The sequence below is a fragment of the Panulirus ornatus genome, chromosome 32 (assembly GCF_036320965.1).
Source record: "Panulirus ornatus isolate Po-2019 chromosome 32, ASM3632096v1, whole genome shotgun sequence".
Lineage (NCBI taxonomy): Eukaryota > Metazoa > Arthropoda > Malacostraca > Decapoda > Palinuridae > Panulirus > Panulirus ornatus.
Window position 1 is genome coordinate 27958281 of NC_092255.1, and position 23914 is coordinate 27982194.

At 48.9% G+C, this 23914-nt stretch overlaps 1 protein-coding gene across 7 annotated transcripts in view; it reads left to right on the top strand.

Moving 5' to 3' along the window:
- Positions 1 to 23914, top strand: part of LOC139759263 (ras-specific guanine nucleotide-releasing factor RalGPS1-like) — a 153467-nt gene that overhangs the window by 19248 nt on the left and 110305 nt on the right. Inside the window, exon 1 of one of the 7 annotated variants that reach the window (XM_071681406.1) lies at positions 5234 to 5437. The exons of 5 other annotated variants lie outside the window; for them this stretch is intronic. In XM_071681406.1, the coding sequence (XP_071537507.1) occupies positions 5352 to 5437 (86 nt within the window). In that variant the 5' untranslated portion in view covers positions 5234 to 5351. Of the gene's footprint in view, positions 1 to 5233; positions 5438 to 8676; positions 9162 to 23914 lie in introns of those variants that run through there. One more of the 7 variants, XM_071681410.1, reaches the window with a different exon arrangement.

The following is a 23914-nucleotide window of genomic DNA, read 5'->3' on the forward strand; positions in this document are numbered from 1 at the left end:
TGGGTGGGTCAGGCTGATGGTTGGGTGGGTCAGGCTGATGGTTGGGTGGGTCAGGCTGATGGTTGGATGGGTCAGGCTGATGGTTGGGTGGGTCAGGCTGATGGTTGGGTGGGTCAGGCTGATGGTTGGATGGGTCAGGCTGATGGTTGGGTCTGGTTGATGGTTGGGTGGGTCAGGTTGATGGTTGGGTGGGTCAGGCTGATGGTTGGGTGGGTCAGGCTGATGGTTGTGTCTAGTTGATGGTTGTCATGTTGCCTCTTTGTCAGCTTCTCGTTCCTCATCTCTCCTTATGTCCAGACCACTTCAGCACACAGGCTTCAGCTCTCTCAACAATACTGTTCTTGCTATCACTTCTCTCATACCATGATATTGCTCACTCGATCAAACTCCCTCACGCCACAAACTCTGCTCAAACATTTCATTTCCAACTCGTCCATCCTTCTCTGCAGCTTCTCATCTACAGTCTATGCTTGGCATCCATCATCTTGACATCGTTGAAGCTACTACACCTTCAAACATATCCACTTTCGCCTTTCCAGATAACGAACTCTCTTTGCACTGTTTTCTCAGTGCTCCCAGAATCTTCGCCCCCTCACCCACCCTGTGTCTCGCCTCCACTTCCATGGCTTCATATGCTGCCATGTTCACTCCCAGGTATCTAAGACGCCTTACTTCGTCCCAGTTTTCTCCATTCAAACTAACACCCAACTAATCAGTCCCTTTGCCTGGTTTGCATTTACTCTCAACCTCGTCTTTTCACTCAGGCTTGTTCTAACTAAACTAAATCTTGGGTAAAGATGAATAAGATATTGTTGAGTTCAGTCTACGTGGTAGTGGAAAATTACATATCGTTGGCTGGCGAGTCTTACATATAAGGCTGATCGACCTTGGTAATTGTATACCTTACCGTATATAGTTACCAGGGGCGTCAGAAGGACTGTCAAACATTCGCTACAAGATGTGTATTTCAAGTAACATGGAGATTATTAACACATCTGTAAGAAGTCTGATTGATGAAGATGGTAGTGGTTCAGGATGGTGTCTGTGAGCACCACAGCTCTGACCCAGTACCTGTCTCTATGTGATTACCCTAGGTGTGACCCAGGACCTGTCTCTATGTGATTACCCCAGGTCTGACCCAGGACCTGTCTCTATGTGAGTATCCCAGGTCTGACCCAGGACTTATGTGAGTACCCCAGGTCTGACCCAGGACCTGTATCTTGCCTAACACCGTTCGCCTCTCCTCCCTGATCATTTATGCTTCCATGATGCGCATGACTCAGCCCCTCCCTCACCCACCTGCTCCTCCTTCATCCCTCTTGACGACGATGCTGCTCCTGCTGCTCATAATGTCAAGTAAGGACAGACAGACACACGACAGTTTGGTTTATTTCTGTAACATTATGTGGTTGAGGAAGCCAGGTCCATAGGTCACATGTGTATAGGTTAGCAGTGAGCCACCTCCACGTATCTGCTGCTGGTGTCTGAGTCATGAGTAACGCCACAATGGCGGTCTTAGTTGTAGAGAGGCCGGGCGGGAAGTAGCAGTCACGCCTCACTCCTGCTGTTGTTACAACATACCACCACCTGCTCACCCTCCCTCCCTCCCTACCTCCCTAGCTTTTCTTTGCTACTTGACGACCACGATGTCTTCCCCTCGCCTCTGCTGCTCTCGCTACTTGGTGTGACGGGATCTCTCCTCCCCTTCCTACTTGCTACTTGTGTTTTGTGTTGTAGTGGTATTAGCGTTGGTGTGTCGTTACAGGCAGTGCTCCTGCCGTCGTTACTGTGTTAGTGGAAGGGCGTGACAACGGTGGCCGGGTCTCAGTGATGGTGTTTCAGTTTGGGTCTGGTTCACTTGTCTCTGGTTAAGAACCCAGCTTCTACAGAGTCAGTTTCCAGAACTGGTAACCCAGGATGGATTTATGCTGCTGCTGCTTCAGCTTGTGTTCCAGATGGAAGATAGGAGGGGTGAGTATCGACGGTCGGGTTATTGTGTGCACGTGTTGTAGCTGGTATGTTTCTGGAACAGTTTGTTGTGGCGTCTTTCATTGCCTCCAGGTGTCATGTGTCCCCGTATCCTGCCTTTCGTTGCAGGTAAGACCGGGTAGAGCACGATGAAGGAAGCAGCAGCAAGGTGGCGCTGTATGTGAGGTGTTTGGATATTTCATTCTACCAGGCAGGTGACATGGCTGTGTACCCTCTGGCCAGGTCTCGTTCCTCCTCTTCGGTTTGACAGCTTTACTTTGTTTCGTTTCATCTCGTCCATTGTTATGGTCAGGTGGCATCCGTGCTCTACAAATATTGTGCCTCACCTTGCCTCACTCCAGCACCTTGCTGCCCAGTTGGTCCGTGCACGAGCAAAGCAGCAGAAGTTCCGTGAGTGAGTATCGTCACAATCAGCGGTCGCGGACATCAACGGTCGTAAAGATCCGGATGGTGGCGCCAGCGTCGTCAGAGCAAGTGGTGTGTGTTGGTTATCAGGGTATACCAACCCGCCTGCCCCACCTGCCTAGTGCTTGTCCTCCGGAGCACGACTCCAGCGGTGACACTAACCTTGAACACGACGTTACCATCCGTCTAACTTGCACGCCAGTGAGCCCCACCTGGCTATATCTGGTTCCTCTTGGTGTCTTCACAAGTGTTATATTCGACCGTGAGAGGTCGACCCCTACCAGTTGTACGTGGGGAGATACGCCCCACATACTCTCAACTCCATGTTTCTTGTCCTATATATAGAATGTTGGAGCAGGCAAGTGTTTCATGTGATACGCCATTACTCTGGCATTGTACTAGGAACATTGTCTGATTCCTTAACTTGCGTTTGAAGAATATCTTCTTAAATTCTAGTTAGAGTGTCAGTATGATATATATATATATATATATATATATATATATATATATATATATATATATATATATATATATATATATATATATATATGATCTTCCGTGGTGATGCAGTTAAGTGTAAGGTATGTGTTGATTATATGTGCAGAGGCTTGATATGATGTAATCATGGACATCAGCCTCTGGCCAGGATGTTCCCTCTTGTGTTTCATGCCAGTAACAACCTGCCGAGCCAGACTTGAATATTACCCAGTGATTGGTTCTCTTGGTGATCCACAGTGGACCGACCTGTTATTCTGGAATGGACCTGGGATTATTTCCACCTTGCAGCGGGGTGTTGTTGTACATTTGTAGTCGAGTTGTTGATTACTTCTGGAAATGGAATTAGTTTCGTTGATTACCAGGTTTAGTTGTGGGGATGACGAGACCCACTTTTAAGTGGTAATATTGTATCTGGTTTGTTACTGGACATAATACGGCATCTGTTCTGCTATATTTATAAATGATTGTATTGTTATGAAAAGTACTTCTATGTTGTTTGTCCAGTTATTACAACAAACACACGTGAGTTGAGTTTTAGTTTAGCTGGCCAGCTTTACAGCCAAGCTTGGTAGTGGTCAGCAGATGTTGTGATCGTCTGGTATTTAGATTAATATTATAATGGTAACTGAAGCTCTCTTGCGATGGACGTATGTCTTATTGATTGTAAATTTGGGCAGTAAGAAATGAGGAATATTGCTGCACTCTGGCCATCGTGCGGACGACGGGCGCCACACAGGAAAACCATCAGGCCTCCGTGTTGGCATAATATCACATGTCACGTGATAAATGTAACGTCAACAGTTGACGTGCTCACAATACTTCTCAAGTATGCGGAACAAATTCATGGAACATATTTAGTATCTGAGGAAAAGTTAGGATACTTCTCCAGTATCTTAGACCAAGTTAGGATGAGGTATATGGAGCAAAGTTCAGATAATTCTCGGGTATGTGGGGTACATTAGCTTGAACTGCTTACATGTGTCTTATACAGGTGGAGTGACCTAACCTTACCGTGATGAGAAGGTTGTGACGTAGTACAGGGGAGAAGCACAGTGCTATCAGCTGCACCGACTGTCTACCTTATCTTATCTTGCTCAGGTAATGAGGAATGTACCTACCTGTTGCTGTTGGACAACACCTTGCCTCTGCCTAGGCCGTGAGGAGGGCCTAAGTGAGCTGGCAGAGACCAGTTATATATGTGTGTCAGTGTTAGGAGCATCTGTTCTGATGGTGCAGTGTAGAGCATCATCGCTCGTGGTTATGGTCGAGTGTGTGGTACAGTGGTTCATATCCTCCCACCATCTGCTCTGATCATCGTCATAATGTGACTCTCTGTCTTGACTATGATAATGGGATAGTGTCTCTCTGTGTGTCTCATGTTTGTATACACGTCGAGCGAGTTGCCACACGTGCTCTGACAAACCCATAAACACAATTGCCAACAATTCATCTATTTCCTTGACAGGATAGAATTTGTCTGCTACTCCTGGTGTGTTGATATTGTCGAGTGAATATTTTCTTGTTGAGCGGAAAGACTTTTGGAAGTGTGAAGGGGGAATATGGCGGGTATGAGTAGGTATTCCATCCACCAGTGCCAGTCCGTCTTGAAGATATAGTGACCAGGGAGAGAGAGTGTGGTGACCAGGGAGGGAGGTAAGGAGTAGTGATGGTGAGTGGGGAGGGTGTTGTAGCCATTCGTAGGAGCGAGCAGACGAGGGTCTACATGGCACACATCTGCTAATTGTTCTGAAAGAGTTTGTCGTTGTGTGTGGTTGTTGTTGTTGTGGGTATGTGGCGTATGAGGAATGGTAGTGGTAGTGCTGGTGGTGAGCGGTGGTTAAGATGACGTGCCTGGGGACCTCGCCAGCTTCCCTGGGGTTGATTGCTTCTGCTGATGTAGTGATCCACGGATCACATGACGTGTGTCTTCCCAGTGTGACTATTGTTAGTGTGTTGTATACTGCCTGGGTCACTCGGGAGAGTCTGGCCCCTTCCATGGTCGGGGAAAACCTCACATTGTCACCATCATGAAACTCCTCATGATGGTCATGTTACATGTGCGTATATATCAAGTTATGAGTGTAATGTCTGTAGGTTCTTACCTGTCGTGTCGCATTTTGATATACACAAATACTACCACCATCCGAGCGTCACACTGGAGGAAGATAACACACACACACACACACACACACACACACACACAATGTTGTGGAGTCCGTCTTACAGTACGTAGTTTCAGGTTAATGTGAATATATGTGCGTGTGTGTGTGTGTGTGTGTGTGTGTGTGTGTGTGTGTGTGTGTGTTACATAAGTAGGTGTCTGCGGTGTGCCATTGTGGCGAGAGAGGGCGTGTGTTGTGTGTGTGTGCAGGAGTGTGACGGACCATCACGAACAAGGTCTTACCTGCAAGCTTACGCCTGACTGCCACATACCTGGTACCAGGCCTGGTATACTGGTCATGCAACACCACAACACTGGGTATGACTGGTCTTGCTCATGTGCCACATACAACCCACCTTCCGGGAGTGGACTTGAGGCTCATAGGTAGGTAGATAGAAGACATGTCACTCTCACCGTCTGTCATTCCACCTCTCTCTCTCTCTCTCTCTCTCTCTCTCTCTCTCTCTCTCTCTCTCTCTCTCTCTCTCTCTCTCTCTCTCTCTCGTTACAGCTTGGAAAGATTCCCACTTGGGAACATGTGTTGTTGACATACGAAGCGGGCGAAGCTAAGGAATGAGAGAGGAGAGGTATATCATCATGTATACCTGGAACATCTCATAATATATGATTGCCATGGAAGACTATGTAGAGCACCACCTCAGATGTGATATACACAACATATGATTGCCATGGAAGACTATGTAGAGCACCACCTCAGATGTGATATACACAACAAGAGACAACACCTTCAACATTCGGTGGCCAGCACTCAAGACACCTCGCCAGCTACCATCAGATACAGGAGGGGATGGATGTAGAGCAGGGAAGTTTGAGCACACTGGACTAGTACCTACAAAGCGTACCACACCATCCAGACAGTGGGGGTCATGTAGGCTTGAGGGCTGCGGCTTCTAACAGCTTGTTGGATTAACGATCTAACCCTATAACGATCTACCCCCCAAAGACTTCGTCAGTTGATCATAAGGTATGGTGGGCGCCAGCTGTCCCACTTGGCAGAGTCTCTTCTTCCATGGTGGTGTTGACGGGCGAGTGGGCGGAGTCCCTCCCACCATGTTATTGTGAGGCTGGCGGCAGCACTAGGTAGTAGTGCTTCCTGTGCTTCGTCATGTGTCTGGGAGCCTCTGTCTCACTGTGGTTCATAACGGTACTATCATCCTTCAGCATGACGGTTCGACTCATCCATCTGACGGTGTAGGCTGGTGCTTCAGGTGTAGACTCACGTCAGAGGCTAGGCTGTCCCGCTCAGAGATCGTACCCTCGTGCTCAGGGATCACGTCAGTGTTCACAGGTTGTTACGTCGTGGTCAAGCGTCGCTTCGTGTACAGGAGATTACGTTATATAACTGGATAACTTGTAACAAATAAAGTTTACCAAAACAACGAAAAAAATCATGCTGATAAATACAAACGTTAATTGTACCGTCAGTGTTAGAGCTGTTGTAGTGTACAAGATCGCTTATATTTTTTCTATGGACGAGGCCATTGTGAAGTGGGTGTTGGTGGGTGGTTATATTGTGTAAGTCATTACATATTTGTTATTACTTGTTTGAACTGTACGGGGAGAGGTTTTACTCTGGAGGATTTCCATCCCTTGCACATTCTCAACTGACATACATACAACTTCTTAATGCTCTATTAAATTATGTATTCATAATGACCTCTAATTATATATTCATAATGACCTAATTATTGTAGTATGAGGGAGTTGTACACTGATGTGTTGTTCTCCTCCTCTGGTGTTGTCATTATCACACGGTCCTGGGAACTGCCTGCCCCACACGTCTCTGTACAATCATGAGAGAGAGAGAGAGAGAGAGAGAGAGAGAGAGAGAGAGAGAGAGAGAGAGAGAGAGAGAGAGAGAGAGAGAGAGCAGGAGTTTGGGATTATTGGAAAAAAAAGCAGTAATGAGCAGAGGGAGGATGGCTGTCATTATAAGTGGGTGAGTGACCGGGTGCTGGGCGGGACATGTGTGGAGGGAGGGGGCGGCTTGTAGGCCGGGAGAACGCTCGGCTGGGGAGGGATGGAAGAGCTGGTGTGTGGTACAGAGGAAGGCGGGGAGGAAGCACTGAGGGAGAATACCCACAAGGGAAGCCATCTGCAGCACTTGGGTGTGGTGCAGAATGCAGTATTGATGTGTTATCTCGTGTGGATATGTGAACTAGGTTTAGCTTGAGGAAGACGAGCCAAGAATGACCACTGGTGCTGCAGTATGATCTGCACACAACCTTGTCCACTGTAGCCATAAGGAATACCAGTCTGGGATAACACACACACAGGGGACATACCGTCCCAGTGGGTCTTACGGTGTGTCCCCAGGTGCGGTGGTCGTCCTGGCTGGAGGCTGGGATTGTATCGTGCATTAATCATTTTAAGTTTTCCATCTTACACGATCACTATGATTAACTCAGTCTGCCACACTCATCTTGGGCGGCCTGACAATGACACAAGTCAGTGTTGTGGTACAACTCAGTCACTCATTATGACACCATGTTAGTCACATACTGTGGCTTCAGAATCCTTATCTTACCCAACCCCAGTATTTTCATATAATGTTTGAGTCATTTACTTCATGCCAGCAACATACAATATATATATATATATATATATATATATATATATATATATATATATATATATATATATATATATATATATATATATATATTGGTGGGTGCGGGAGAGGGAGAAGTATGCCATTGTGGTATCTTACAGTGAACAGTAATATATAGTGCCAACCTCTGCAGATTTGATAGGATCTGTGCATCTGTTACACTGTCACACCTGGCGTGGTAACGTGTCTCGTGTGGCCACACCTGGCGTGGTAAGGTGTCTCGTGTGGCCATACCTGGCATGGTAATGTGTCGTGTGGCCACACACGTTACTCTCATGTGGCCAGTGTTTCCCAGCCGTGGTATTCGCAGGCCAGCCTTGTTCAGGTACTGACAACATGTATGATATAGTTTAGTGATGCTGTTACTGTCTTTATATAGTGTATTGTCTCTCCTTATACTGTACTGTGCCTGACCATATACTGTACAATGTCTCCGTATATTGAGAGGTCTTTCCGTGTACTGTACAATGTCCCTCCATATGATGTACAATGTTTACAAATAATGTACAATGCCTACATATAATGTACAATATCGACATATAATGTACAATGTGTACATATAATGTACAATGTCGACATATATTGTACAATGTTCTGCTGGATACGTTTCTGTGTGAGGGACGATGTTTATGTTCTTGCTGGTTGGTATTTGATTACATTTTTGTATGGTTGCTTGAGGACCCAGTATTGTGGTCATCAGTCTCTGTATGTGATGCAGGTTTCGTTAAAGTACCAAGTTGTGACGTGCTCTCAGAGCCTTGGAGGGAATGTATACAGGGTGAATGTAACCGTTTACCATTAGTGCTGGTATGTATCTGGCTTCAGTGACTTACCTTCAGTTCTCAGGCTGTAGAGGGCAAGTAGAGAGGTAGTGAGTCAGAGACTTTGACTCAGTAGTTGTAGTTACTACAACCTCAAGAACATTGAGTGTAGCAAACAGTTAAAGTTATAAGGTTTTGTCCAGGTATGTATTGCAACATTCCTCTTCACTGCAGGGCCAGTGTTGTGAGTTACAGTTGTACCTTGTAGCCGTCCAGCGTGGCTGTCCTGACTGGGGTGTGGCCAGGCAGTGGTGGCCCCACACACATTACCAGTCAATACATTCCTATGTTGTGCTGCAGTTGACAGGTCAGGAGCCGTGCCTGCCTGCCTGCCCGCCCTGCACCACATACACTACTGACAGACACTGCAGGTGAACGCGTCGAGGAGGACCGCCACAAGCCATCCTTCTGTAGTGGCAGGACACTGGGTCGTGCGATGATGCCGCTACACAGACACCACTGCACGTGAGGGTGGCCAGCCGGGAGCTTCATCTGAACCTAACGAAACTAAATAAACGTCATGGCGACAGTGCCGGCACTTCGATCGCTTTAGTGCTGAAAAAAATCGTTAAACTCTCTTGCTGATTTATTTATCATTTACCAAGAATGTGGTGCAGAACTGTGCAGCCTCGGTAGAGTGGCGTGGTGGCCTGAGGTAAGTAATGCCGTGGTGTAGTGAGTGAGGGTGAGCAGGGTGGCAGGTGGTGCACGTATACAGCAGTTAGTTTGTCGCTCACTGTTTTTATGAAGCAGGTGATCATAAGGTCGGTGTTCCTCACACGTGCCTGCCTCTGTCTTTCCTCGCGCCGGCCTCATGTTGTTGGAAAGTAGAGAGATTAATGTTAGTCAGTAGATGTCACTGAAAGTCAGTGTTTCGTGTTCACGACCGTACAGGTATATGGAGACGGTCGATAGCAGAGGGTAGAGGAAGGGATGAGTCTGTGTTTACCTGTACTGTGTGTGTGGAAGACGAGAACATTATCTCGGAAAGCAAAAGTGGGTATGTTTGAAGGAATAGTGGTTCCAACAATGTTACATGGTTGCGAGGCGTGGGCTCTAGATAGGGTTGTGCGGAGGAGGGTAGATGTGTTGGAAATGAGGTGTTGGAGGACAATATGTGGTGTGAGGTGGTTTGATCAGGGTAAGAGAGATGTGTGGTAATAAAAAGAGTGTGGTTGAGAGAGCAGAAGAGGGTGTATTGAAATGGTTTGGTCACATGGAGAGAATGAGTGAGGAAAGATTGACAACGAGGATATATGTCTGAGGTGGAGGGAACGAGAAGTGGGAGACCAAATTGGAGGTGGAAGGATGGAGTGAAAAAGATTTTGAGCGATCGGGGCCTGAACATGCATTAGGGTGAAAGCCGTGCAAGGAATAAAGTGAATTGGAACGTTGCTGTATACCGGGGTCGACGTGCTGTCAGTGGATTGAACTTGGGCATGTGAAACGTCTGGGGTAAACTATGGAAAGTTTTGTGAGGCCTGGATGTGGAAAGGGAGCAGTGGTTTTGGTGCATTATACATGACAGCTAGAGACTGAGTGTGAACGAATGTGGCCTTTGTTTTCTTTTCCTAGCGCTACCTCGCGCGCGTGCGAGGGGAGGGGGTTGTCATTTCATGTGTGACGAGGTGGCGACAGGAATGAATAAGGGCAGCAAGTATGAATTATGTACATGTGCATATATGTATATGTCTGTGTATGTATATATATGTATACGTTGAGATGTATAGGTATGTATATGTGTGTTTGTAGGCGTATATGTATATACATGTGTATGTTGGTGGGTTGGGCCATTCTTTCGTTTGTTTCCTTGCGCTACCTCGCTAACGCGGAAGACAGCGACAAAGTGTGATAAAAGAATATATATATATATATATATATATATATATATATATATATATATATATATATATATATATATATAAGTCTCCGGTCACGGACGGAAGTCCTTGCTAAGGGCAGAGCTGGAGTGAAACGTACAAAAGGGGAAAAAATACAGTAGTGACAGAATGAAGGCTGGAGGTTCGTGGATAGTTGTGTGTGGTGGTGTTGGAGTGGTATGTGTGGTGGTGGTGGTGATGTTGGAGTGGTGGTGGTGGTGAGTGAGTATCCTTACCCCCAGGTACTGAGCATCTCTTGTCTCATTCAGTGGTCGCCTCTGTCCCTCGTGTGCCCTCAATAGTTTGTTGTTTTTGTTTTGATTGTTGGTCATAATGTTGATGGGTGACGGTGTGTACTGCCCCCCACACGACACACGCGGGAAAACTAGGTGAAACCTCAGGCCACTGTGGGGTTAGCGGCGCTGCTGGTGGCACGACTCCTAGTGGCGTTAGTCTCGTCCTCACTCGTGTTAGCCACTCCTCGTTGTGTGTGTGTGTGTGTGTGTGAGAGAGAGAGAGAGAGAGAGAGAGAGAGAGAGAGAGAGAGAGAGAGAGAGAGAGAGAGAGAGAGAGAGAGAGTTGATTCAGGTGCGATGACATGTCGAGCTAAGGGGGATGGGGAACTGGTGGTGATGGTCTGTGAGTCTGGCGTCGGGGTGTGTGTGTGTGTATGTGTGTGTGTGGTGGAGTGGGGGGAGGGTCAGACTTCCCTCTGACCTTGCTCAGGTCAACAATACGGGCGGCGCCCTCCACCACATGCCCAGGGGATGAACATGTTGTTGATAAAGGAGAGAACCAAGTGGGAGACGAGGACAACCCTCCGTGTTGGTAAGATAGGTCGCACCAGCAAGACACCAGCACGGAGCAAACGATAACGTGATGGTCGACCACTGCAGCACACCCTCATGAGAGGCAGTAGTGAGGGAAGTGTGTGTCCACAACACTGAATCAATTGTACAGTCAGGGTATCAGGCGGTGGGTGAAGCGCTTGATTGTACCCAGGATGGGAGGGAGTACTGTACCTCTTTATGTTCAGCCTAGACCCGCTGGTGCGCTCACGTGACTCATGATAGCATCTTCCTCCCCCTACCTGACACAAGGACCAGCAGGCCGGATGTTGCCTCAAGGGCGACATGACACCTGACGGATCCTGTGTGTGTGTGTGTGTGTGTGTGTGTGTGTGTATGTGTGTGTGTGTGTGTGTGTGTGTGTGTGTGTGTGTGTGTGTGTAATAGGGAGAGACTTTTATACTCCTGTTGCCCCTTTACGTAACATACATATGCACCATGTCTTTACTCACTGTGTACAGAGTCCACACAAAGAAAGACCTGTCGACCTTCCCATACGTTTTCAAAGGCGATGTCACGCTTGCATATTAGTAGTGTGTCATGTCTGGTTTGGCCTAGATTACCATGGAAGTGGCAAGGTTCCTCAAGTACTTTAGGTCGACGGTTTGAGTCCATAGGTTCTTGATCTCCTGAATGAAGCGAGGCACTGATGAGCTGCTGCAGGAAGTACCCGCTCGATCATGCCAGTTGAGCGGCGTTTTCCGTCTTATGAAGGTAAGAGCCAACCATCTTGTAGCACAGGTGGAAGAATTGCGGACCCCAGATGCGACATTCCCACAAGGAAGTGGCAGCCAGGAAAAGTCAAGAAACATCATCATCATCATCTGCTCAAGATAGTCTGAGGCAAACTGAGGTGGGTTACTGGCGGCCACCCTTGAGTTGCCTCACGGATAACGTGCTTGCTGTGAATGGTAGTCGGAGGAAGGAGGGTCTCACCGATCCCTATACACTTTCTGTCAGAACATATCTGATCAACTCTCGTTCATTACTCTCTTGGTTTTTTGTTGGTCTGAACTTATTAAGTAAGGACATTTTTATGAAGTTAGAGATGATCTGTATGTCATTCATGTTCAGGATGGTGAAGGTAAAAGTTATCTGACCTTAGTAACTCTTATTTTGTAGGATGTGTTGTGGTAATTATACATGACTATGGGATTCTTCACTCACACCACCGCATTAGTCAGAGGCAGACCTCCTGGACCTGCGGTGCTGCGGTATTGAAACTGGATACTGCCCTCCGTGTCGGCCTGGGGGAGGGGGATTTACCGCGGGAGTCGGCAAGGAGCGGTAACAGCTTTCATTGGTTCCCGGATGTAAGATTGTTCGTATTAACTCTTACACTCGTCCTGTTCGAGGATTGTATTGGGTTGGCCTGTATATGTTGGTGTGCAGTCCGTTATAAGGGCTACATATGTCTTTCAAGTGAGACAAGAGTTCCTTCGTGTGTGTCTCTGACTTAGAATCCCATACTTTGATAAACAAACGTGGACACAGGGCCAGCAGCACGCCCGAAGCCTCAAGTATGCGCGTGGTCGAGGCTACACCGACTGTTGTGTGCTGGTCACCCTGGCAAGTTTATTGTGCACCTCATGCTTATCCTGTGAGCTGTTGGGCAAAAGGATTACAGAGGTCACGAAGGGTCTTAGTCAGATCCCAATAGGTTAATATTACATAGGTTGTTACAAAGTTGATTCTGTAATCTTTTTGCTTGTCGAGCTAGACGGTTCGGTACAGCTGGGACGTGACGTATGCCATCGAAGCTGTACCGACTCGTCTGCTTCAGCCTGTTGAGTCAGAGGACTCGGTGCAGCGTCCACCACTCGGCACCAGCACTTTGGTTGGTCGGAGATTGTTAACTTACGTTGTGCCAGGTGACGTATAGTGTGGTGCAGGGTAGAGAGTCTGGCTACATGCTTCGACAATTATGTATCATCTCGCACACCCCCGAGAAGAGTGAGAGTGACTTGAGGTGGTTGTGGTAAGTTGTGAGGACCAGTTGTGGTAACACGGGTGGCGGTGAGCGAGCTCTGTCGTTATACACATCCCGATACCAACTATGGTAGCGTAGTGATGATGGTGCACTGGTGGTAGCGTAGTGATGATGGTGCACTGGTGGTAGCGTAGTGATGATGGTGCACACGGCAGGGGCAGATAACTGAAAACCTCACGATACATAGCGAGATTATATATGAAAAAAATATTTAATGAAAAATGACTTTACTTATAGAACAAGGATAGGAAAGCATTTCCCACCCACCTCTCCCTCCGGCTCAACTACCGGCAGATATTGTGGTCAAATAAAGCCGTGGAAAGTTTGTAGGAAAGTGAGGACGTTCTCCAGCAGAGTGATGACATCTGCTCTGTGGCTGCGTCTGAGGAGAAAAAAGTTTGTGATATTTATATTGTGGTGCAGACGACACCTGTTGGAGGCTGTGTGTGTGTGTGTGTGTGTGTGTGTGTGTGTGTGTGTGTGTGTGTGTTGGATTGGACTGATGGAGCTAGAATCCACATGTTCCTCCGCTACACCACTACCGCAACCGCAAGTCAGCCCTGCGGCACAGAACGTGTACTTCCGGACTCATAGTTGATGGTTGTTGGTGTGATGTGACGTGTGTGTGTGTGGGGGGGGGGGGGGGGGTTGGGAGACGCCAGAGGAAGATGGGGGCGAGCCTCCCGTGTTGACCCAGGCAGGTGCTGGATATGGTCTTGTGGCGAGGTCAAGTGCACCACCCACACACAGGTCACACACCTCATCTTCATATGACGCCACGGTGACACTCAGCCCGGCCCGGCCCTAGGGTAGGAACCCCAGCTCAGGCGAGTGAAGATTCCACGTTTATCAGCCATCCTCGCTGGGGGGATGAACACCTGAGTTGTGTTTAGGCCGACTACCGCCCCCAGGACTCAAACGCACGCAGATGCGACCCTGGCTGGGACCATGTTGCCTCGTGGTGGGTAACGGTGACCACTACACCACGGAGGTGTGTGTGTTTGTGTGTGTGTGTGTGATATTAACGCGTTGGTCAACTCTTCGTGTGTTGGGTTGTAATGCCGACAGTTTGTTCTATTCATCCAAGATTCCTTTGTGATGTTCAGCTATACCGCGGTAACAGTAGGGCCCTGTGTAGCCAGCCTTGTCTTGGCTTGATGGGTTCAGTCCAGAGATTACGACCTTTGGCTAGAATTGACTCGATTAGGTCAGGTCATTACCTGGTGGGTTCATGACGTAGTTCAGGGCCATACCAAGTTTCTCACTGGTCATACCGTCATGTTCCAGGGTCGTACTGTCGTACCCAGGGGTCGTACCTTAGTACTGAAGGGGTTAAGTGCAGGTCATATGTAAGGTCGAAAGTGGAGGTCAATCGTTAAACTGGTGTGTTATAGCATGACTGGTTCAGATTTCATGATGAGCATCATTGTATATAGAAATGTTGTCGTGAAGAGATTGGGTTTAGTTGTATCTTGCAATAGTATGGAGGGGTTCCCTTCCCTGCCTTATCCCATGGTCCAGTGTGAGTAAACATGTCCCCCTCCTGCTCACACTATCACATCACCCTCCCTCCCTCACTTCCTGTCCCACTCTCCCTGCTACTCTGGCCTCCCTTGCTCGCCAACAACCCCTCCATACGTGTGTGTTTGTTGACATGTATATTTACACTTGATGGTTGTATTATATATAACATTGTCCTCATGCCCGCTAGCGTGGTCAACGGATGTAAAGCCGGAAGTCGTCCTTAATCACGACTATGTTCAGCAAGATGGTGTAGGAGAGGCTGGCGGCGACGTGTTGCACGACGCCTGCGCGAGACTGGATCCTGTAGCCAGCGATCAGAAGGCCCGGTGTCGTGAGCGTAGGGCACTGTTCTGTGTTTGTTTTGCTATGTGGGCAAACTTGAGGATGAGCGGGCTTGGAAAAATGATTTCATCTTGTATGACAAGAGGCCGTGTATATGGTGGGCTGGGTGCTCGACACCGCTTCTGTTATGAGGATCATCAAGTCTAGAATTAAGCGAGTGTGGTAGCGCTTCCCTGGTGGTGGATGAGGGTAGAGTATATAGATATTATGTGAGATGAACTGCTGACTCCGGCAGTGCCATATCAATCGCTGATGTCCTAACCCCACAGTGAACATTGTACGTCAGTTGGGATTCAGTGTGTCTGATTTCTATCGTGTTTGTGACAGGTTGTACAGAACTGCCGATAGTACAACACTACATTATTGAGCAGGAGAGAGTATTGTGTCTTGGGCATGATAGTGGTGCAGGGCTGCTGGACAGAGGCCCCATGGTGGTGGCGCAGGAGAGAGGACGTGATGTTGGGGCGCGCCCGTACGAGGGATAGGTCAGTATAACGGCAGGATATGTTGGCGTAGTTTCCATACATGTGTTTGAGGATGAGGGACTCCTCGACTGATGCAGGTGTGCTAGGCAAGTTGAGTGTGGATGTACCGCCTTGGTTCACTGTAGTGGTTCCCTGTGGGAGTACAGGCACGTACGATGGTCGAGACCACGAGATCCCTGGCATATGTGATGACCTTGCCTCATAATAGGCCCCACGAGGTTGCTTAATGAGGTGATTATAGTGGACCAGCTGTTGGCCAAGTTGAGAATATATGTATGTATGTATATATATATATATATATATATATATATATATATATATATATATATATATATATAGATAGATAGATAGATAGATAGATAGATAATATAGATATATAAACTACCTATAAAAGGAAGCATGAGACTTCTGAGCGCTTTCGTGTATTACCAGATCTTCAGAGGACTACTTAATAGGGAAAATAGATTTTTACTGTAGCGATTGTGTATACAGAACCGGAGGAAACATGGAATGGGGTTATGTAACCTTGTGATGGTGGGAGGCGAGGTTGGCATATGGGTCCGCCTGACCCGCCCTCTACCTGACCTTGACCTGACATCATCCACGGATGACCTCATTTAGATCAAACCGAATACAAGGACAACATAACATAATACTACAAAAACTAATAAACAGTTGATATTGTATAATTTCTTCACAATAAACAGTTGTTATTGTATAATTTCTTCACAATAAACAGTTGATATTGTATAATTTCCTCACAATGATTGGATCTAATTTGCACTTCGGTTGACTGATAGCAGCACATCACCATGAAAATATATTTTCATTCCTCTCCCTACAGTTCGTAGCTGCTCTCAGTGATGTACTGTGATGCACGGCCACTACTGTAAATAATGTCATTTACTTTACCCAGGAATTGTGGGTCACATAGGCGTAAAGTTCCAAAGAACATCGATAAGAAATTGGATTATTTAGTCCTTTTATGGTGTAAAGAATGATAAGAATATGGTTGTTTTTTAAAGTCATAGTGATCTGAACAATATTGTGTAGACGCAAGAGTTGTACGGAGGAGGGTGGAAGTGCTGGAAATGAGATGTTTGAGGGCAATATGTGGTGTGAGGTGGTTTGATCGAGTAAGTAATGAAAGGGTAAGAGAGATGTGTGGAAATAAAAAGAGCGTGGCTGAGAGAGCAGAAGAGGGTGTTTTGAAATGGTTTGGTCACATGGAGAGAATGAGTGAGGAAAGATTGACCAAGAGGATATACGTGTCAGAGGTGGAGGGAACGAGGAGAAGTGGGAGACCAAATTGGAGGTGGAAAGATGGAGTGAAAAAGATTTTGAGTGATCTGGGCCTGCTGGTGCACCCCCTCGCCCACAGTAGACACAACACACAGCAGTAGGTTTCGCCCCTCCTCTCCAGCGGCGCCATTGTTACATAAACATTATTGGTGGCACCGCGATCCCTGCCCAGCCTTCCTTGTTGTACCTCCCCGGCTGATTTACCTCATCATTCTCTCCCTCATACGGTTGCACTCCATTCAGGGGCAGGGAAAGTATTTTACTTCTTTGCTTCGAGTAAGTCCTTGTCATTGGCTGTTGACAGTGATACAACCCCGCCCAAGTGACTTCTCACGTCCCTCTGGCCCCCTCCTACTCTCACTCTGTCTCCTCCCCACCCACTGTCTTCTTCCCTGCCACCCGCCACCATCTTCCCCTTTCCCTCAGTCGCACTCCACCTCGCTCTTCCTCCCCACACGCCCGACTCTCCTCCATTCCTCCATCAATTTGGGTATGCTGCTCCATCACTTTTTCATCGTCTCCCTTCGAGTGTGTCCTCCGTCTTCGCCTTCCCGATCTCTAGATTATCGTGTTGAGTTCCCTGGTAACAATGTTGGGGGGGGGGGGGGGGGGTCTTGTCTCGTGGTTGTGGTTCAGCCGTCGACCTGCTACCTTGATGATGGGTCGACTCCTGACCCGGGCTGGTCGCTCCTCTGCATCCTGGTCGTTTCCCGTCTGTACCCTCATTCATGATCATTTCCTGTATGTAGTAGTGGTTGGCCAGTTGTGGTAATGTCGTGGTTGTGATTGGTCAGTTGTGTTAGTACCGTGGTTGTGGTTGGCCAGTTGTGGTTGGATAGTGTTGTGGGAAACAACAGGTAACGATCATGGAACATGAAAGTGGTTGATGACTCGCTGAACCTGTGTGTGTGTGTGTGTGTGTGTACAGTATTGTACACTAGAACTAACGCTCCACTTACCACCAGAACCGTGTGTGACCAGTGCAGTATACTGGTGATGCTCGACCAGGTAGCCAGAGTGCTAACACCGGGACACTTCAGCCTTGTCACTGTCATCCCATAGCCGTCTTGGGCGGATGTTGGTGTTTATTTCTGTCGTGCAGAATGTGGTGGTGTTGGTGGTGGTGGTGGGTACATTTGGCTCGCATGATAATGCTGATAGTGGCGTGGCCGTGGCTAGGGAGGCCAGAGGCTGGCTACCATACTGGGGTACATGATGTGGTAGAAGACAGGAGTGGAGTCGTGGTGGTGAAATGGTTGCTGGCTGAGTTCTGATCATCAGCTGACAGCGGATAGTGCACACTGCTAGCGATCATCATTCTGGCGTCTGGTGTATTAGGTAGATGTTGCTCCCTCCCCTACCTTCACTCTCCCACCGAGGGAGGGGACATGCTCCCTGTGTGTTCCTCCTGTAGGTTTACATTATCTTACCCATGTGTTCCTCATCATTTATCGGTTGTATTGTGTCGGCTTCTCGTTATGAGAATCATTATTGTGTGACGAAACCTTGCGGCTGGTGTTGAGGGAGTGGGCGTACCAAGTGTTGGAGGGTGTGGCTGGTGTTTGACTATGTAAGGAGAGAGGAGTACCTACCTCCCACTACCTGCTGTGAAGCGGGGCTAGCGAGTAGGGCTCACCATATGTGTTGACGTTGTCACGCCTCCTGAGAAACTGGTCCAGGATTATCAAGGATTGACCTCAGGAAGAGAGTGTTATGTTGTCACAATGTACAAGACAGAGAGGTGGCACTGGAGGCCTGGCCGGCCCACCACACTGCCAGCAGCTGTCATGGGCTGTATGCAGGAGAAGGATCACTGACCAGCCTGGCGGGGTCACCTGCGGCCCAGCCCAGCAGGTTGGGCTCAGCCTCAGCTGTGGAACAGATCTCTGACCGAAATATAAACCGTACTGTGAAGATGGTAACACTGTTACACGCATAAAGTGCCTCGTACGTTACACACCCTCGTTACACAGTCACACGACGTAAATATGTCGCAGCGCGTCACTCACAAACGTTAGCCAGTCATGTAAAAGAGACGTGACAGCACGTCGCCCATCCGGTCATGTAAGGTAATGATACCACATGCCCACGTAGCTAGCACGGCAGGCAGGCAGGCAGGAGTGTGTGTGGTGGACAGCTGGCGTGAGGTGGGTGGGGCGGCGTCCATGTGACTGGCTGGTTGTCATGGTTACCGCCTTCTTGCACCCCCTCCCTCCCTGCTGTCTTGTCTCATGCGTGGTCAGGATGCTTCAAATTGCCTTTAACAGAAGTTGACAGTAATGGAAAGATTTCAGTGTAATTGTTTGCAGTTTTCACAAGGCTTCTGCTATGTGGGTCGGGTCAGGAGTGGTCACGTGAGGCGCTACCCGTCAAGGGTCATGACCTTATCGTTGCGTCCTGCAGCTGACCAGGTGGAGGGTTAGTACTACTGCCACCCTCACAGCTTGGGAAATGATTGTGTCTTAAAATGACCTCAGGAAAGATTAGTACAATTTCCCAGAAGAACGTATTGTTACGAATGTGAGTTGGACTGAAAAGAAGCTTGTGGTTCTGGTATGTTAACTGACCTGGGAGTTGAGGTTAGCTTAGCATAGGGAGCGGAGCTTGGGTCCTGGGTGCTGTGAGGCCAGCCAGTGTCTCTGTCTGTTACAGTAAAGATGAGTTTGTATAGTAGGTCCGCCCATGCTGTATGGGTGCGGCCGGGGCGTGGGCCATAGGTAAGGTGGTATAACAGAGATGGTGAGTTGAAAATGAAACACGTGCAGAGAAGTGTATGGTACGAGGAGGTTGGGTGAATGACAGGTGATATTGTAAGAGAAAAGTGTGTTGGTCACAAGAATCTGTCTGAGAAAACGTGACGAAAGTTGGATGAAATGCCCGGCCTGAGCCAGGCCATAGCAAGCCGTCAAGAGGGAATCTCTGACAGATCATCCGGCCTGGGCTGTGCATAGAAGTCACCTGTTGCCATGAATTATTGTACTTAACATATCTAGAACATGGATGCCAGCAAACGAGGCCAGTTTCGTCTGCTCGTGGCGCTACCTTGCTACGCGGGAAACGGTGAAGTATGAGTAAAAGAATAAAGAATATGAATGTTCGAGTGTTGCTTTACACTACAGAGAGAGAGAGAGAGAGAGAGAGAGAGAGAGAGAGAGAGAGAGAGAGAGAGAGAGAGAGAGGAGAGAGAGAGAGATGACGTACTCTTGGTTGTGATGGTTGTGTTAGTGATGGAGGTATGACGTCGGTGTGGCCAGGAAACAGCTGTGGCACACTTGAAAAGGAACGGAAGTAGGAATGTTGTTGTATGCAAATGACACCGTTAGTGGCGAGATGGAAGAGGAACTGGTGGCCATTGTGCAGGTTGCTGGAAGTGAACGAACCCAAAACAGCCTGGTGGTGGTGGTGATGGTGGTGTGGAGAGTGGAAGGTCACAATGCAAGGTTTGCTCGTCTGCTGGATAGTTAGGACAATGTTGATAACGTTTTCCTGTATGATGGGTATCGTCCTACCTACTGGAGGTGAGGAATGGGGTATCTTGAAGGGTAGACGTCGCCGGCGACAAGTGCACATGTGGCCGGTATGCAGGGAGGAGGTTTGAAATCTGGCCATCAGAACGTGGAGCAAGAAAGACGTATACTGAGGGTGGGGAACGGAGGTAGAAGTAGATGGGATGTTGTTGATGTTGTATGGCGAGTGTGTGCACGTAGATGACAGAGTGGATGGACTGAGTAGATGAAAGGATGAGTTGTGAGTGTGGTGTGTGGAGAGAGTGAAGGAATTTATGGATGATGATAGAGATGGTGCTGGTGCAGGATTAATGATGGGTTGTTGTTGACTGATGATGAACAGTTGGTTGTGAGGAAGAATATTGTCACCAGCTATCATCAGTAAACAGCATGATGGATTTACCACTGGATGAGGACAGGGAGGTTGTAACCAGAGACATTATTGTCCTGGACACACTCAGTTCTGGCGTCAGCCTCAACCTTGCAGGCCATTGAAATATATGTCATACACGAGACTGACTGGTGTTAAGTGTTGACTGAATGTGTTGCTTGAGGAGCTGACTGGTGTATTGTGCACTGGTGACTCGGGTGTAAATAGTCAGAATTTTATTCTGTGTTCAGATGTACTGGTGGTTTTCAGTGTACCGTCCTGAATGATATTCTGATATAGAACTACTTCACTATATTTGAAAATATACTGCATTACTTGCCATAACTTGCCATATAAATGGTCATAGTGTAGCCCTGTTGTATCTGCACTGTAGTTGTTATGAAGTTATGATGATGTGTGTGTGTGTGTGTGTGTGTGTGTATGGTTAATGAACGTACTAGGCTGACGCTGGGATAGTGTAACTACGTAGTAGTAGTATTATTATTATTAGGAGGAGGAGGAGGGGAGGGGAATGTGATACGCGTAATGGCAGCTGATGATTGGCAGGTGTGAGGGAGGTCTGGCCGCGTCCCACTCTCCTCCGTTCTGGTGAGCTTACTGTATCATGGATGATGATGATGATGATGGTCATGATGACCCCAGGATCAGTCCATGTCTGAGGAACAAATCCTCTGAGAACCGACTAAACGACTGAAATGTATATAGTTTAGACAACAGAGATCAAAGTAATGATCTGATAAAGACATTGGAAACCATTAAATGCTTCAATGATATTGATATAATGACTTACATAGAATCGTTCCAGTTCACTGTTACGAATCGCTACAGACTCGTGGGCAAACATTTTACCTTGATTAAAGCGAAATACTTTTTCTTCCCCAGCATTGATAACATGTGGAATGATTTACCTTATAGAGTGGGTGAAAATCGTGCCATATATTCGTGTAAAAATAGACTTGATAAACATTTAGCTTCATATCCACGACTGCCTGATTAGCGCCTCTTGAGCTGCAGGAAAAGGTTATAAGATTGTTGTTGTACTAATATGAACGTATATCTACCATTACTTCACTGATCTGTAACTGTTATATCTCTGGCTCTATCACAGAAGCCACGGGAGGGAGCCAGCAGTCTGTTGTTATGGCAATACCTTCATGTTTTGTGTTCCTTTGGTGTTGTTTGTTGTGTTGTTGGTCAGCCTGTTACCACACATGGCTGGTCTCATTACTACACACTTGTCTGCTGCTACAGAGGTCAAGTCAGGTTCGGGGTGGGGGTGAGATACGGGAAGCGCTGGGGGAGGGGGAGATGACCTTCACAAAAGGGTGTGCTATGCTTGGGGGGCGACCATAATGATTGTGCCAGTGGCAGTCTGGGGTGAGGGGAGCCACCTAGTGGCAGTCTGGGGTGAGGGGAGCCACCTAGTGGCAGTCTGGGGTGAGGGGAGCCACCTAGTGGCAGTCTGGGGTGAGGGGAGCCACCTAGTGGCAGTCTGGGGTGAGGGGAGCCACCTAGTGGCAGTCTGGGGTGAGGGGAGCCACCTAGTGGCAGTCTGGGGTGAGGGGAGCCACCTAGTGGCAGTCTGGGGTGAGGGGAGCCACCTAGTGGCAGTCTGGGGTGAGGGGAGCCACCTAGTGGCAGTCTGGGGTGAGGGGAGCCACCTAGTGGCAGTCTGGGGTGAGGGGAGCCACCTAGTGGCAGTCTGGGGTGAGGGGAGCCACCTAGTGGCAGTCTGGGGTGAGGGGAGCCACCTAGTGGCAGTCTGGGGTGAGGGGAGCCACCTAGTGGCAGTCTGGGGTGAGGGGAGCCACCTAGTGGCAGTCTGGGGTGAGGGGAGCCACCTAGTGGCAGTCTGGGGTGAGGGGAGCCACCTAGTGGCAGTCTGGGGTGAGGGGAGCCACCTAGTGGCAGTCTGGGGTGAGGGGAGCCACCTAGTGGCAGTCTGGGGTGAGGGGAGCCACCTAGTGGCAGTCTGGGGTGAGGGGAGCCGCCTAGTGGCAGTCCTGGGAGGGAGCCCTAGTGGCAGTCTGGGGTGAGGGAGCCGCCTAGTGGCAGTCTGGGGTGAGGGGAGCCGCCTAGTGGCAGTCTGGGGTGAGGGGAGCCACCTAGTGGCAGTCTGGGGTGAGGGGAGCCACCTAGTGGCAGTCTGGGGTGAGGGGAGCCACCTAGTGGCAGTCTGGGGTGAGGGGAGCCACCTAGTGGCAGTCTGGGGTGAGGGGAGCCACCTAGTGGCAGTCTGGGGTGAGGGGAGCCACCTAGTGGCAGTCTGGGGTGAGGGGAGCCACCTAGTGGCAGTCTGGGGTGAGGGGAGCCACCTAGTGGCAGTCTGGGGTGAGGGGAGCCACCTAGTGGCAGTCTGGGGTGAGGGGAGCCACCTAGTGGCAGTCTGGGGTGAGGGGAGCCACCTAGTGGCAGTCTGGGGTGAGGGGAGCCACCTAGTGGCAGTCTGGGGTGAGGGGAGCCACCTAGTGGCAGTCTGGGGTGAGGGGAGCCACCTAGTGGCAGTCTGGGGTGAGGGGAGCCAGCCTAGTGGCAGTCTGGGGTGAGGGGAGCCACCTAGTGGCAGTCTGGGGTGAGGGGAGCCGCCTAGTGGCAGTCTGGGGTGAGGGGAGCCACCTAGTGGCAGTCTGGGGTGAGGGGAGCCGCCTAGTGGCAGTCTGGGGTGAGGGGAGCCACCTAGTGGCAGTCTGGGGTGAGGGGAGCCGCCTAGTGGCAGTCTGGGGTGAGGGGAGCCACCTAGTGGCAGTCTGGGGTGAGGGGAGCCACCTAGTGGCAGTCTGGGGTGAGGGGAGCCACCTAGTGGCAGTCTGGGGTGAGGGAGCCACCTAGTGGCAGTCTGGGGTGAGGGGAGCCACCTAGTGGCAGTCTGGGGTGAGGGGAGCCACCTAGTGGCAGTCTGGGGTGAGGGGAGCCACCTAGTGGCAGTCTGGGGTGAGGGGAGCCACCTAGTGGCAGTCTGGGGTGAGGGGAGCCACCCAGAGGTCAGAGGGCTTCCTATTCTGCCCTGAGCTTCACGGACAACGGCCGCTGATGATGATGATGATGATGATGATGATGATGATGATGATGATCATGATGATGATGATGATGATGATGATGATGATGATGATGATGATGATGATGATGATGATGATGATGAT